We start from the raw sequence: 16,832 nt of genomic DNA on the forward strand, positions 1-16,832 counted from the left end.
TCCATGACCAGCGACTAATAACCCCGTACCACACATGCGTTTTTTTGTTTTTTTGGGTTTTTTTCCGTTACCAGGAATCAAACTCACGACCTCGCACTTGCCTGGCAGGCTGTGCCATATCCCCAGCACACCTGTCACTTTATTTTTATTTTTTTATTGGCGGAACCGGGGATTGAACTCATGTCCTTGCACTTGCCAGCCAAGCGCTTATTCAATGAGCCATCTCCCCAGCCCACACCTGTCACTTTAAACACATCAAATCTTTCCATACTAGCTCTGAAGAATTACACTTTTCAGTGGCAGTATGCAAATATCCTATATACGTTGAAACCAACATAATATGACAATTGAAAGGAAACTTCACAGGGTTTCCTTTTTAGGAACCTTCCCTGTTTGCGGATTAGGGGTGCTCGGAAACCTTGTCATAGATAAATACAACTTTTCAGTACTTGGTCCTGAGTCTCTACACCGCCCTAGCCGTTCTCATTAATGGGACGAATGAGAGGCAGTGAATTCTCCGCGTTCTAGCCTCCCAATTGCAAGGTCTTCAGGGAGGGATTCTTTGCCCCAGCACCGGGACTAAAGAGAAACAGGAAATGTCAGTCCCCTTTAAGGCAGACGAATCCCCAATTCGGAAATCGAAGTCCAGGGACTGAACTGGAAAGCAGAGAAACAAAGGTCGTAGAAAGAGCGCCCCTCGGAGGGTGCCCAACCCCGCACCAGGACGCGCACCTGGCGCTCTCAGTTCGGTGTTCCGGGACCCGCGTCGAGAAACCCCTCCACCCAGCCCGCTGTCCCGGAGCGTCCTCTCGCGCCCCCGCGCGCCCGGCCGGGGACGCACGTCCGCGCGCTCCCTCTGAGCGGGGGGCGGGGCCGGCGCGGGAGCGCGCGCGCGGAGCCGCGGGCAGGGGGGCGGGGCGGCAGAGTTCGGCGGCTGGGCCTGGAGGACAGCTGCGGCGGAGGCGACAGCGAGCGGTGGGAGCGGCGCCGAGAGGCCGTACGGGGCGCGGGTACCAGGAAGGGGGAGCATAGAGGTAACGCAGGACGGAACAGGCGGGCGAGGAGTGTGCGCGGACTTGCGGGGCCCCGGAGGCGGCTGGCGGAGGCCGCTCGCCCGGGGCGCCGACGCCGCTCCCGGAGAGGAGGGGGCGGGGCGCTTGGGTCTCGGGAGGTGGCGCCTTTTGTCTGCCCGCGGCGGCCGCTCCGCCCCCGCCCTCCCCTGCGACCTAGCCCCCTGCCCCTCTCGCGGACGCCTCCTTGGGGGCCCCGCGGCGCGCTCCCGCCCTTGTTTTGTTTGGACTTGGGGGAGGAGGGGCAGCGCTTCCCTGGCCGTGCGCCCCCCTGCGTCCCAGCGCGCCTGCGCCGGCGTGCGCTGCAGGCCCCCATTGGCTGTGGCGTCGCGCCTGCGCGGAGGCCGCGCAGAGGTTGTGCTGCGGCTACGCGGCCTATAGTCCGCCGCGCCCTCCCCTCACCCCACTCCCTCTGCGGTCTTCGGAGCCGGTTGGAAAGATGCTGGCGGCGGTGACTGGCTGCGGCGGTTCCGCCCCCCCGGGTTCCCCGCCCCTGCCGCCGCCGCCGCCGCCGCCGCCGCCATTACGGAGCTCCCTGTGGTGAGTGTGCGGAGCCGACGCGGGTGTTCCTGCTGGGCAGAGCCTGGGGCTGTCGCCGGGCGGTGGCTGCTCTGCGTCCGTCATCTGAGAGTCCCTGAGCCGGTCCCCGCTTGCTGGCCCTCGCGTAGCGCGTTCGCAACTGAGACCCTGCAGCGCTGCCCGTCGGTGCCTCGTGTCTTTGTCTCCGCTCTCTTGGCCGCGCTCCTCTGCCTTCCGCGGGCGCGCTCGGCTTCGCTGTGCGGCCATGGCGGCCTTGCGCTTGGGGCTTCTGCTGGCCTCTAAAACTTGTTACCGCTGTACCCTGGGCGGCGAGGTGTGAGTCCGAGAATCGCTTCGGTGGGTTACGAAGAGACGGGCTGATCGTTGTACGCCTTTGCAACTAGATGAAGGCAGGAGTGGTGAAGTGAGAGCCCCTGATCTGAATCGACCCCGACTTGACCACTCTGTTCCAGAGGGCGGACACCTAGCTTTAGGTTTTCCGAGACAGAATTGTGACCTCCACCGAGGGACAGGATCGGTTAGGACTGTATTGCCCCTTCTTCATATAATCCTCCCTCGGTGCTTTATTGTGCTTTCTGACTTTACGTTGAAAACCGTAAATAACGGCTGGCAATTCCCGATCTTCCAAGCATTCACTCTCCACCTAGAGTGAAATTACACGTGACTAATGTCATTTTGAAAGATACTTTATAAATTTGTTTAGTCTGGCATAGGCATAAAATGAGCATTTAAAATTTTGACTGCTTCAAAAAGTTCAGTGTTAATTGCAAAGTAGATGAAACATTTTAAAAGGTTTTTTGAGGGCTTTGTTTTGTAAGCTTACTTGAAAGATTGAGAGCTGGAAATTTGTAGAGGAAGTAGGTATGAATTTTTCACATAGATGTAGACCTTAACTAGTCCGAATGTGATTATCTTAAGAGGAAGGACCACATATTTTTAGTGCCTGCGGAAAGTAGACACCAGTACATACTGATTTATTGAAGTGTGAAAATGAAAAACGAAAATTGCTAATAGTCATTACAGACATAATTACATTATTGTGAAGCTTTACATTTCATAATATATCTGAGTGTAGTAAGAGACTAGCTTTTGAGCAATTTGAGGTAGCTTACAGTTAGTGACATTCGTGGCATGAGAATTAATATATTACATAAATTTTTATGATGTTGTGAAAGAGTATTTCCCTTAAAAATGCATATTGAGCACATCAGTAAAGTGAAATACATTGTTAAACTAATTTTCTGTTGGCTTTTCTTAATGTAAATGGAATCAAAACGAAGTTTTGAACTTTTTCTACAAGTCCTTCATTACCTGCTTTAGAACAGATTAGGCATTTTCTTTGACAAAAGTCCTTGAATTGTCAGTCTCACATTAAATTAAAACAAATTTTGTTTTGGGCATATATAAAAACCCAGGTGAAAAAAATTAATTTTTCTTTATTCAGTCTTCAACAACTACTGCAATGTGTTGAGCCTATTGTATGGCTGGTTTGTTCTTAGGCAGCAGTATATAGTGAGGAACCACGTAAGTTCCCTGCCAGAGCTGGACATGGTGGCTCAATGCCCATAGTCCTAGTACTTGGGAGGTTGAGGGAGGAAGATTGCTGTGAGTTCAAGGCCAACCTAGGTTACATGAAGAAATCCTATTTTTAAAAAAGTTTACCACCAGCCTGAACTACACAAAGCCAGACCTTGTTTCAAAAAAAAAAAAAAACCAAAATGAAAGATTCCTGCCAGGGACTAAGCATGGCAGCCTAAAAAGGCTTAGTTAATAGACACATGGTAGTGCTAAGGCACAGTGATAACTCATTGAGCCAAAAAAGAAAAAAAAACCCTACAGAGTGAAACTTTAACGTTTAAGACCTTTTTTGTTTGTTTGTTTGCGGAACCAGGGATTGAACTCAGATCCTTGCACTTGCCAGGGAAGTGCTTATTCCATTGAGCCAGCTCCTGGTCCCTAAGATTTTTTATTAAGGAAAGAGAGCTAAGGTAAATGTTTCTCTTTTGACTGCATTTGCATTTGCAGGCACTTAAACACCTGAGCTAACTGGCACCTCCCCCAGGCAAATTTTTTGTTTGTTTTTTGTTTTTGTAGAACTGGGGATTGAACTCAGGTCCTTGCACTTGTCAGGCAAGCGCTTGTTCTACTGAGCTATCTCCCCAGCCCCAGCAAACGTTTCTTAATACTCCAAATAGGCTACATATTTTTAAATGTATGAATAGTAACTGTAGTAATCTATACTACCAGATTTTGTTTACAGTGGTCCCTCACTTATCACGGAGGTTACCTTTTAGACATCCCCACAGTAAGTGAAAATCAGCGAAGTAGTGATGTTATATTGTAGTATTTATATATTTTAAGACTTTATGAACCCCACATTAATAAACATTTCCCATGCCTTTAAAAACACTTCTGATGTTCTTAATATTGAGTAAACTTGTAAACCTACATAATTTTAGCAACATACATATACCGTACATACTCCAAGATCCCTCTATATAATGAAAAATCCGCAATGAAAAATTTATTTTTTGAAAACCCACTAAACAGTCCACGAAAGTGGAACTGCAGAATAGTGAGGGACTACTGTGTTCAACTGTTTCTTTTTTTTTTTTTTCTTTTTGTATTTTAGGGGAGGGTCTACAGGGTGTTCAGGGTCTCACTACTAGATTAGACTCTGTAGTGATCCGCCTGTTTACAGCCTCCCAAGAGCTGGGATTGCAGGTGTGCACAACCATGCCCAGTTTCAGTTGCCATCTCAGCGGGCCCTGGGGTCAAACCCCTCCCTTATCCACTGAGCTATTTGGCCAGCCCTTAATTTTTCTAATAAATATGGAGTGCTCACTATATGTTGGATACTGTTGTAGATGCAGTAGTGGTCTGTTGAGTATTTACATTTCATTTGAAGATACAGTCAACCACATGTTGGGCTGAGGATATTTTTAGGTGCTCTAAAGAAACCCAAGAAATACGGGATGTCTTTCTGGAAAATAGTTCTTGCTGAGCAAAAATCTGAAGAATTTCGGAAAAATTTCAGTTTAGAAAAACAGTGAGTACAAAGATCCTCAGGTAGGCATGAGTAGAACACATTGCGAGAGCCACAGGATTTGTGTTTGGAGCCAACAAAGTAAAGTGATGGATGTGACGTAGGAGGTGAGGTTAGTAAGGTAAGAAGGTGGTATTGGGAGATTTTAAATAGGATGTCAGTATCTTTTTACTTTTTGGAGGGGGTCTGGGTTTTTTGGTTATTTTCTGATACTGGTTTTGTTTTTGTTTGTTTTTGGTAGATATAGCTAGGAAGAGTGGTAGACCAACTTCATAGGCCAGCCTGGACATACTTTTTAATCCGGTGAGGTGTGAACTATCATTCTTGTCTTTTAGACTAATGATGTTTGTTTATGGGCCATGAACCTGTTGTTGCTCTACTTTTTAGCCAGTTTAATCGCTTTGACATTAACTTCCTTTGTCCCCCATTCCTTTTTAAACCTGTTTTGAGTAATTAGTAAATATAAAGGGTTTTTTTAATGTTTCATTTTATTGGTACATTTTATTTTTAATAATTTTATTGAGAAATAGCAATGAGAGTTTCAAAACGGATTAGTAGGAGAGTTTCAATAATTAATACATTGCATATTGTCTTCTTAGTGGTTATTTATTGGTACATTTTAGATATACATAATGATAGTATTACTCATCATAGGGAATTTATACCTGTACATGATATCTTTTTTTCCTATTCTGCTCCCATTCCTTCAAGCCTTCTTCCCCAAAACTTTGTTTCCATTTTTTCTTTCTGTGAGTACAGAATTTACTGCAAAGATTTGGCCTTTTTTTAGTACTTTGCTTACAGGGAAAATATTTAATGATACCTGTAAATAAGAGATTCAGAAACTTTTTATTGACTTAATGGTAGGATTTTCAACCTAACTAGTCTTATCATAGGTTAAGAAAGATAAATTGATTAAAATCCATTGGCAGTGTTGCTTTAACAAGGATAATCTAATTGTGGTGATTTACTTCTGTACACTGTTTGCATGTAAAAATAGCAAATTTGTTGCTTTTTATTATCAAGGAAAATGTATTATTATGGCATAAGTGCTAGGTGATAAACATGTTCATATATATAAATTGTCCCAAAATAGATTTTTAGTTTTCACAAGCCTAGATAATGCCCTTCAGCCATCTTGACCCTCTTTTCACAGATCAGAAAACAGCTAATTCATGTGGATTATTTGTAATTTTTAAGTGAATTGGAACACAAGTATTTTTCATAGTTTTCTTCTTAGCAGTTAATTAAGTAGTCATGGTATTCCTAATTCAGTATTAATAGTTTTAGTGGATTATTGTATCATCTTTTAGCTACTTTTCCTTGCAGCTAGTTGATAATTCACAATATAGTATTGCTTCTGTGTTCCTATAAAAAGATCTTTACTATGACTGAAAGCATTGTCTTATGTTCAGATTTTTAAAGTTTATACTAGCTTGTTGCTGCTTGTGACTGTTACCTGATAAGTTGAAAGCTCTTAAATTCGTAGACAGGGCCAGAGTTTAAAGTAGAAGTTAGTTTATCATTCCTTTTTGTTAACTGTTCATTAGCACAGAGAACTGTTCTTATACTGAGGGATTTTTATTATATAATATCATTGAGTTCCAGTAAGATTGGAGGGGGTGTTGATAATCAGGTAAAATAGGGTGACTACATGAGTTTTATCTGTAATTATTTAATTATATTGTTCTCTACTTGGCTTAGCTTACAGTAAAAATACTACAAATAAGTCTTAGAAACATGCACACTTCTATTCTCACAGATAATGGTGTAAATTTACTTAAGATCTGGAGGTTCTTATAATGTGTTCTTCCTCATTTTTGTCCTTAGATTTTCTATTCCTAAAGAAAAAATACTTCTCTAATGGAGATAGAGTTAAGATTAATTTTTCTGACCCCTTTGAGAACAATTGAAACAAAAGCCTTCTTTTTAGTAAACTGGTCTTTGATTAAACATTTCACTAAGCCATTCCTTAGTCTTATCTTTGTTAAATTCTGATGTTAGCAGGAGGGTTTGGGGTTAGGGTTCTTTATGTGCTTTCTTGTCATTGTCTTTGTTGATGTAGAAGGTGCAACATCTGCTGTGGCTTATGCATTTGTCTTAGTGGCTGCTTTACATAGTCTGTGTTTCAGTAGTGGTTTTATCTTTTTGATTAATAATTTGTTATGGGTGATGTAACTAAGTTTTATAGTTATTTTTTTCTCTTTCAATGTATATTAAATTTAGACGTTTTAGTTTAGTTTTGTTTCTGTTAATCTTCACACCAGGTCTTTTCTGTGCTTTAGGTTGATTCTTCATCACACTGAAACCATTAGGAAAAATCCTTGTGGTTAACAGCAGAGGCTTCAGAGTGTAACCTGTACTCGAGCCTAGAAATTATTTTAAATGGCGACTGATACGTCTCAAGGTGAACTCGTCCATCCTAAGGCACTCCCACTTATAGTAGGAGCTCAGCTGATCCACGCGGACAAGTTAGGTGAGGTAGGGGCTGATGCATTCTTGAAGCTCACTCTTGGATCAACCCTTCACTTCAGGGCCTGCTGGGTTCTTCTTGGTACAAGTTCCTTCCCCAACTTTGGGAAGATTAGGTTGTGAGTCTGAAGAAAAATCTAATGGATACAAAGTTCTTCTCATCTTCCCCTCCCTCAAATCCCTGAGAAAGCTTTCAGCCTTCTAAACTGATTTCAAGTTATTCTAAATTGTTTCCAAAGAATTCTGAAGATTATTTCTCTAAAAAAAATTTCACTTTAAAAATTATTTAAAATAATATGCATCAGATCCTAGAGTTGACTTGAAGAATTCTCCTACATCTTTTGACACCCAGTTAGGCCCCTTGAAAAAGAGAAAGAGAATTTTTTTATGCATGTTTGATTATGATCATCTCTTTTCTTAGAAGGTAGAAGATAGCACCATGCCGATTCGTCGAGCTGTGAATTCTACCCGAGAAACTCCACCCAAAAGCAAACTTGCTGAAGGGGAAGAAGAAAAGCCAGGTAAAGCAGTGGCACAGAAGGCGGCAAAAGCTTTTACTTTAGTTTGGACTGTTTCATAAGCCCCTTCCCCCTTTTTTTTTCTCGTAAGTCCCTTTGAATGTATTGTTATCTTTGCATGGGTAAGTGCTGTAGGGGAACATTTAAAGAAAAAAGCAGTTTTTGGAAGGTGAAAGTATAATGTCCTTGAAATTGAAAATACAAAAATAGAATAGGAACAGAAACAGTGGAATCGTGGGCATAATAATGTCATGGGAAGGAAGATTCATAGGAATTCCAGAGTATTTGGGCCTTCAGGACAGACAGTGGAAGGTTTGCCCAGAAATCAAGAGGCCTTAAGGGAAGCAAAAAAGTGACCAAAAATTTGTTGATAATTGATATTGATAGAGAAGAGATTGGCCAGTCAGGTAGGAGCATAATGAAATGCAGACCCATCAACTTGAAGGATTAGTGCTCCTTTATAGAGTCTCAAATTACCTTTGTTCCTTTTCCCTCTTTTTTGTCTTTGCTGCTAATATTTTCCTTTCTCCTTTGTATTTTTTCTCAGGTTTGCTGGGAATGAGATGTTTGCAAGCCAGATTATGAATAGAAAATTAGGACCAGATTAGGAATAGCAAATACAGTACATCCTTGTTGCATTTAGCCATTAGTGTACAAGAGGTTTGTACCTCAACTTTGGGGTCTAGATACTTAGAATGAGTTCTGTAAACAATTTACCCTGGCCTAATGTAGTTAGGGTACATGACGTGCTCTGGTGAATTGATGATTTAATAACACTGGGATAAGCCCCTAAATGTCAGGATATATGGCAGAGCTTTCTGGTGCACATTAGAAGAGTCAACCAAAAATTTATAAAGTAACTGTATTACTTCATAAGTTGTATATTTGTTTAATCTTCTTTATATCTCATTGTTACTTTGTAATGATAGATAGCACTCATTTTAAATTTTGTAAACCCTGCATTTCACACAAGCAGACACAGTGGTTTAAGGAGTTGGAAACATTGTCTTTTATATACAGCATTCTCTGTTCAGCATTCTCAGACTCTGTTCTAAGTCTTTGTTAAGCCATATCTCTAAAACAACTACAGAGGCCAGGCATGGTGGCATATGCCTGTAATCCTAGCACTTTAGAGGCTGGGGCAAGAGGATCACCACAAGTTTTAAACCAGCCTGGGCTACATATTCAAAGCCAGTGAGACCCTGTCTTTACAAAAAAAGTGGAGGGGCAGGAGATAACTCAGTGGCTTAGGGTGCCTGCCTGACAAATGCAAGGTCCTGAGTTCAATCCCCAGTACCAGAAAAAAATAAAATAGCAAGTATAGGCATACCTCACAGATGGTTGCTTCAGTTCAGGACTACTGCAGTAAAGCAGGTAACATGATAAACATTTCCTAGTGCATATAAAAGTTACACCTACAAAAAGAAAAGTTCCAGGGCTGGAGACATAGCTCAGTGGACTAAATGCCTGCTTAGGCAAGCTTCAGGACCTGAGTTCGATCCCCAGCACCACATGCTGTGCTGGCCCTACCCTTGATCACACTGAGCCAGCTACTGGGTCCAAGTGTTCTGGCACATACCTGTAATCCCAGCGCTGGGGAGGCTGAAAACAGGAGGATTGCTGAGTCTGAGCTGTGTAATGAGACCCTGTACTAAATATATTTTTTAAAAAAGCTTCACTTATACTGTACTATAATATGTTAAGTGTACAGTAAATTTATACCTAAGGAACTACATGCCTTAATTAAAATAGGTTATTGCTGAAAATTACTAATAGTCCTTCAGACCCTTACTGTTAAAAACTGGGTTGGGGGGGTGGTTAGTGAAGGTTAGAATGGCTGATTCTGTTTCTTATACTAATACAGTGAAATTTGACATATCAACTGACCCTTGCTTTCAAAAACAGTTTTACATGATGATGCTAATAGCCTTTATTCACAATAGAACCTTTTTTCAAAGTTGAAGTTAATCCTCTCAGTTCCTGCATTTTATCAACTACATTTGTTTTTGTGGTACTAGGAGTCAAAACCATGACCTTGGCATTGAGTTATAACCCCACCCCATTTTTATAAAATTCATCTTGAGACACAGATTCAGTAATAATCACTCACCCAAACTGGGCTCAAACTTGGAAGCCTTTATCTCATTTTCCCAGACTACAGGGGTCACAGGTGTGCACTATAGCTTCTACCTCATCTAAGTTTACATAATAGGTTCTTATGTCATTTGAACAATGTTCATAGCAAATTCACCAGGCAGAAATACCACTTCTTTGCTCATCTGTGAGAAGTGGCTCTTCATCCGTTCAAATTTTATCATGAAATTGTAGCAATTTAGCTGCATCCTTAGGTTCCATTTGTGAGTTTAGTTGTTTTGCTATTTCTGTTACATACATTTGCAGTTAATTTCTCTCCTGAAGTTTTGAATCCTCCAAAGGCATTTATGAGGTTAAAATTAACTTCTTCCAAATTCCTTGTTTGTTTTGATACTTTGACCTCTTCCTGTAAATTGTGAATGTTCTTATTATAGTGAGTGGTGAAACCATTCCAGATGGATTTCAGTTTATTGGCAGTATCTATCAGAATCACTGTCTATTGAAACTATATGGCCTTAGACAAAAATAATGAAACAAAACCATTTATACCCTATACCTAGCTACAAAAAAAAAATTTTTTTTTAATGTATTTGGTTGTTACAGGGTCTCACTATTCAGATTGGACTCATAGTGATCCTTCTGTTTTCAGCCTCTCCACTGGGATTATAGACATGCACCACTCTGCCTCTGTGGCCTGGCTCAGCCCACCCTGGTAGCAGGGCTGGCGCAGTATGTGGTACTGGGGATCAAATCATGGTACCTGCTTTTACCTATGCTTGCTTAAGCAGGCGCTTTAGTCCACTGAGCTATCTCACTGGCCCCAAAAACATTTCTTACATAGTAAAATGAGGCTGTACATGTCTGTAAACCTAAACTTAGGCGGCTGAGGTAGGAGGATCACTGGAAGTTCAGAGTTAGCCTGGGTTACAAGGTGAGTTCAAGGCCAGCCTGACCTGCATAGTGAAACACTGTTGCAAAAAGATCCTGCCCCCCAAAAATAAAATAAAGATATAACATGTAAAAGTTGAAATTATTCCTCAATCCATGTAGTGCAAAATAGATGTGTTAGTAGGAATATAAACAACATTAATCTCATGTTTCCATCAGAGTTCTTAGGTAATCAGATGAATTGTCAGCAGTAAGGTTTTGGAAGCACTCTTTTATGAGCAGTAGGTCTCAACAAAGAGCTTAAATATTTAGTGACCCATGTTGTAAATAGATGTGTTCTCATCTAGGCTTTGTTACTCCATTGATAGAGCACAAGATTAGATTTAGTGTAATCCCTTTTCTTTTTTTCTTTTTCTTTTTCTTTTTTTTTTTTTTTTTTCGGAACTGGGGATTGAACTCAGGCTCTTGCACTTGCCAGGGAGGTGCTTATTCCACTGAGCCGTCTCCCCAGCCCCTTAGTGTAATTCTTAAGGACTGTAGGATTTTCAGAATGGTAAATGAACATTGGCTTTAGTTTAAAGTCACCAGCTATTTTAGCCTCCTCATCTTCTAATATAAAAAAGGGTTTTTGTCCACTTAGAAAAATCTATTGTTCAGAGTAGCCTCCCTCACCAGTTATCTTAGCTAGATTTTTTGAATAACTTACTGCATCTTCTGCATTAGCACTGGCTGTTTGCTCTTGTGAAAGAGTTGGCTTTCTCTCTTAGATCTCATGAACCATCCTCTGCTAACTTCACATTTTCTTCTAAAGCTTTTTCCTCTCATCCTACATAGTTCGAAAGAGTTAGGGCTTTGCTCCTAATCAGGTTTTGACTTACGAGATTGTTGTGGCTGGTTTGATCTTCCATCCAGATCACTAAAATTGTCTATATATCAATGATAAAACTGTTTCATTTTATCATTCATACACAGTATTTACAAGAGTAGCAATTTTAATTTCCTCTAATAATTTTTCTTTGCATCTGTGGTTTGGCCACTATTTCTCAAAATAGATTGAGCTTTTGGCCTGTTTCAACTTTTAACGTGCCTTCCTCACTTGGTCTAGTCATTTCTAGCTTTTGAATTGAAATAAAGATGCAAGCTGTGGCATGACGACGGTGTGTGTCTGTAATCCCAACATTCTGGAAGTGAAGCATAAGGATCAAAAGTTCAAGCCCAGCCTGAGCAACTTGTCAGTTTACCTAGACTTATCTAAATGTAGAAAAGGGGCCGAGCATGTAGCTCATTGGAAAGGCCTTATCCGCACAACTGCCCCAAAATGGTGTGGTGGTAGGGGTTTTGCAGTTTTTCATTTCAGAGGCCATTGTAGGATTATCATTATAATCATGTTTTGTTTTGTTGGTTTTTTTTTTTTTTTTTGCGGAACCGGGGATTGAACTCAGGCCCTTGATATAATCATGTTTTGGAGTAGGGAAGCCTGACAAGAGTGGAGAGCTAGAAGAAACAGCTGTTCAGTGGAGCAGTTAAAACACACTTTTTATCAGTTTAGTTTGCTGGCTTACATGGGCATAGTTCTGTGTCACCCAGAAGAATGAACAACAGTGATCTCAAAGGTGACTATTTATCACCATAACTGATAATAAGGAAAAAGCTTGAAAATAAGTGATGTTGGAAAAAAAATAGCACCAGCAGACTTACTGTAAAGCTATCACAAACTTTCAATTTATTTTAAAAAACTACAAAGCTCAGTAAAACGATATTTCTGTATACTTTTTCCTTTTGTTTTCTGTCAGTTCTTTTCTCTTTGGTGCTGGGTATAAACCCTTGTACATATGGAAAACAATGCAAAATTTATAGTTTGTGCTGTTTTTATAATTAAGTCATTCTTGGCTTATCTTTTTTAAAATAAGGCAGTACATAAACATAAGGTTAAGTAATTGTAAATTCTTAATTTGTATAGCTAATTAGGTCAAATTATTGTGTAAGGGGAAGTTCATGATAGTTCACATCACATCATGACAAAAAATATACCTTACCATTGGAAATCTAAATGAGTTATTCTCTATACCCTGAGATATAGTATACCATTGTTATACTGAAGTTCTATCCTTAATATTTAAAACATGGGAAACAGTTGTAAAAGCATCAGAATAGGCCAAAGCAGGGCAGGAGTTATTCACTTAGTATGATTGCTGGCCTGTAGGCTTCCCCTTAAACACTTTATAATCCTCGTATCTGTGAGGTAAGGATAATGAGACTTGTAGATGTCAGAGGACTTGCCCTAAGTCCATTAAGCTGGAAAATTCCAAAGACTGAACTAGAGTTGAGATTTTAACTCTAAAACCTTAGTCGTCTGAAGAGATTTGGAAGGCATTTGTACTAGGCTAATATAGGCAAGTCAAGGCCAGGGATTTAGCCCAGCATCTGCCTGGCAAGCACAAGGTTGTGAGTTTGATTCTTGGTTCCCCCCCCCCCAAAACACACACACACACACACACACACACACACACACACAAGTCAGTTGAGAGCATTAGTCTTGCATAAGATTTGTAATTGATAGTTGATTATTCTGAAATTTATGGTTTGTTGAGAAATGAAAAATTCTTTTGCAATTTAGTTTTATTTTTGCAATTTGATAAGATAGACGTGGCATTCTCTTTATGCGAAAACTACAAACTTAATCCTTTATTCTGTGCCTGATTTTTCTTTTTTTTTTTTTACTTTGCTGGGTCTTGAACTCAAGACCTTGCACTTGCCAAGCAGGTGATGCCACTGAGCCTGATTTTTGCCACTTGAGTCTTGTTTGAAATCTCTCTGTAAGCAATGGAAGTAATTCTGTGTTTTAGTAGCTTTTCTGAGGCTTGCTGTAAAGAAAAGGCACAGACAACTGTAGATCCTCATATTTCTGTTTGGTCCTAATCAGTCATTTCATCTGGAAGTGTATATGCTATTTCTTTTTTTAAAGATTTATGAGTTAGAGCCAGGGAGATAGCTCAGTGGCTTAAGTGCCTGCCTGGTAAGTGCAAGGTCCTGAGTTCAATCCCCAGTAATGCAAAAAAAGATTTGCCAGTTAAAAATGACTTTTTTTGGGCTGGTAAGATGGCTCAGTGGTCTAAAGCACCTACTTAGAACAAGCTTAGCAAAGCACAGGGACCGCGGTTCAATCCCCCAGCACCACATGCCAGCCAGTCCCGCCCCCTTGGTGGGCTGAGCTGGCCACACACACACACACACACACACACACACACACACACAAATAAATAAATAAATTTTAAAAAATGACTTTTAATTATGAGAATCGGGGGCCTGGCCTTAGCTCAGTTGTTTAAGTGGCTGCTTCCACAAAGCTATCAGCCTCAGGTTGCTGTAGTTCGATCCCCACAACACACCAGCCAGCCAAACCACCCCTTAGGGCATTTAGAGCAAAAAAAAAAAAAAACAACTTATTAATTATGAGAATCATCACTGTTGAATAGAATATTCAAGATTTAGCATAAATGTATAGCTTCCAGGCCCCCTGCTTTTCTCATATGTGGTTTGGATAAATACTTGAACAGATAGCTTAAGTGACATAAAGAGGGCTGGATGTATAGCATATCAGAAAAGCACCTTTTTAGCATGTGTGAGTCCCTGGGTTCAGTCCTCAACACCCACGCACAAACACACAAAAAAGAAAAAGATACAGATAAAACTATACTTAAACTATTCATTTCAGAATTTGCCTGTTAATTAGAATGTTTGGGTAGTCTGTTTAATACAGTAAGCCTTACCTTTCTTGTTAATTCACACTATAATGTATATCTGTGTGATGCAGTTCTACTCACTTTATTTTTAGAACCAGATGTAAGTTCAGAGGAATCTATCTCCACTGTAGAAGAACAAGAGAATGAAACTCCACCTGCTACATCTAGTGAAACAGAACAGCCCAAGGGAGAACCTGAGACTGAAGAGAAGGAAGAAAATAAGTCTTCTGAAGAAACCAAAAAGGAGTAAGGAGTTATACCTTCTTCCTGTTTGTAAATGAAAACCAAGTAAAAGGAATGTAGATCAGATTGAGCTAAAAAATGTTGCAACATTGGTTAATGCTAGGTATTTGCTAGTTGAGTTTACTTTTTAGAATTATCATTTGAAATATTTATATGCAATTGCATAGGCTATTAGTATTTGTGGTACTTAGCAGAACAGTGGTTTGGGTAATCCACAAGACTTTGGAGTGTTTTTTTATGCTTACAATTCATATTTTAAGCATTGGAAAAAACTCAACAAGAAATGAAATACATAATACAGGGTCCTGAGTTCAATCCCCGGTACTGCACTAAAAAAAAAAAAAAAGAAATGCAGAAAATCTGACCTAGAATCAGGCGTGATGCTACATGCCTGTAATCTCAGGATTTGGGAGCCTGAAGAAGGAGGGAGGTTCACTATAAATTTGAAACTAACCAGGGCTGCATAGTGAGGCCCTGTCTCAAGACAGTAAAAAAAAAAAAAACCAAAAAAACTGACCTGGGAGATCGTCACCATTTTTTTTTTTTTTTTTTTTAAACCTCTGCTCCAGGAGTGGGTTGCTTTTACGTGTTCATTATAAAATATCAATCTGTGTGAGGCTGTTGGAGTAACGAAAACTATGTTTGGTGGAGTTTTCAATTAAAGGTGACTTTGAGCATCTGAAAGCAGAATTTGCAATTGATGATCCATATTTGTATACTGTTACTGGTAGCAATTCATTTTTAATTTTAGTGAGACACCACCCCAGTATAGCTGGTACTTTTCGTTCCATTCTTTTCATAATTGTCCAGTTAGAATTTATTTTTCTTTCTCTTTTTTTTTTCCAGAACCGGGGATTGAACTCAGGCCCTTGTGCTTGCCAGGCAAGCGCTTATTCTGCTGAGCTATTTCCCTGGCCCCTGAAGAGGTTGATAGAACTAAATTGTTTGCTTTGCTAGATTATATATCTAGCTAGTAGGTTAAGATAATATTCTTGGATATCAAACCAAAAATACAGAACCCACAGATAGACTTAACACTACCACTTTCTGGAAAGTTTATCTTGCATAATAACAGTTGTTTGTTTTAAAGGGAGAAAGATCAGTCTAAGGAAAAGGAGAAGAAAGTGAAAAAAACAATACCTTCCTGGGCTACTCTTTCTGCCAGCCAGCTAGCCAGGGCCCAGAAACAAACACCGATGGCTTCCTCACCTCGTCCCAAGATGGATGCAATTCTAACTGAGGCCATTAAGGCAAGTTTTTATTTCAGCCAGTCAACTTAGATTTATTACATTCATCTCTTACTTGTTTGAAAATGGCATTCTCTGTCCAGATAACAGAAAACTTGCTTTGTTTCCTAAAGGGGACTTAAAAGAAGGCCTGTGAGGTACACATCTTTCTAATCCAATCACATTTGGTTACCACAGTTCTTTTAAAAAATTCATATTAATTCTAGTAAGATTTTAATTTTTCTTAGTACATTTGTAATATGTAATTGATTAATTTCATCATGGGGAATTGATACATCTCCTCTTCCCTCTCAGCTTCCTCCCTCTTTTAGTCCCCTTTCCATTTACAAAAGGTCTAGCTCCCTGTTTCCTATTATCTATTGATAATAGTAATATTTATTAACTCAACTGATTACACTGGTTGGTTGGTTGGTTGGTTGGTTGGTTTTTTGGTTATCAGGGATTGAACTCAGGACCTTGTGCTTGCCAGGCAGGCACTTATTCCACTGAGTTATCTCCCTGGCCCCAGAGATTTTATTTGAAGGGTGAAATGCCTATTTCAAAATATGCTAAAAAGGACTGGGCTATAGTTCAATGCAAGAGTCTGGGTTCTATACTCAGTACAGGGGGATGGGAAGACCTTTTCTTATAGTAGTGTATACTTGTAATCTATTGGGAAGGCTGAATCTAGGGATTTGAGGCTAGCCTGGGCAGCACAGTGGGACCTTGTCTCCGAAAACAAAAAACAACAACGAAACAGTGGATGTGGTAGCACATTATTATAATCCCAGCACTCTGGGAAGCTGAGATAAAAGATTCCCAAGTTTGAGCCCAGCCTGGGCTATTTATTTATTTATTTATTTTGTCCCATAAGATTATTTTTTTTCCATAATTTTATTGAGAAACAAGTAGCAATGAGACAGTTTCAAACCAAATTGGTAGGACAGTTTCAATAATTAACACATTGCATACATTCTTCCTAGTGGTTAATT

General features: G+C 40.2%; 1 protein-coding gene across 1 annotated transcript in view; it reads left to right on the forward strand.

Annotated features, from left to right (window-relative positions):
• Positions 1-905: 905 nt before the first annotated feature.
• The window catches only part of Hp1bp3 (heterochromatin protein 1 binding protein 3), a 43,630-nt gene continuing 27,703 nt past the window's right edge, over positions 906-16,832 (forward strand). The window contains exons 1-5 of the mRNA XM_023722449.1: positions 906-1,034; positions 6,942-7,137; positions 7,550-7,649; positions 14,464-14,617; positions 15,705-15,864. Coding sequence (XP_023578217.1) covers positions 7,042-7,137; positions 7,550-7,649; positions 14,464-14,617; positions 15,705-15,864 — 510 coding nt within the window. The 5' untranslated portion in view covers positions 906-1,034; positions 6,942-7,041. The remainder of the gene's footprint in view (positions 1,035-6,941; positions 7,138-7,549; positions 7,650-14,463; positions 14,618-15,704; positions 15,865-16,832) is intronic.

The sequence above is a fragment of the Octodon degus genome, unplaced genomic scaffold, assembly GCF_000260255.1.
Source record: "Octodon degus isolate 3935 unplaced genomic scaffold, OctDeg1.0 scaffold00092, whole genome shotgun sequence".
NCBI classification, from domain to species: domain Eukaryota; kingdom Metazoa; phylum Chordata; class Mammalia; order Rodentia; family Octodontidae; genus Octodon; species Octodon degus.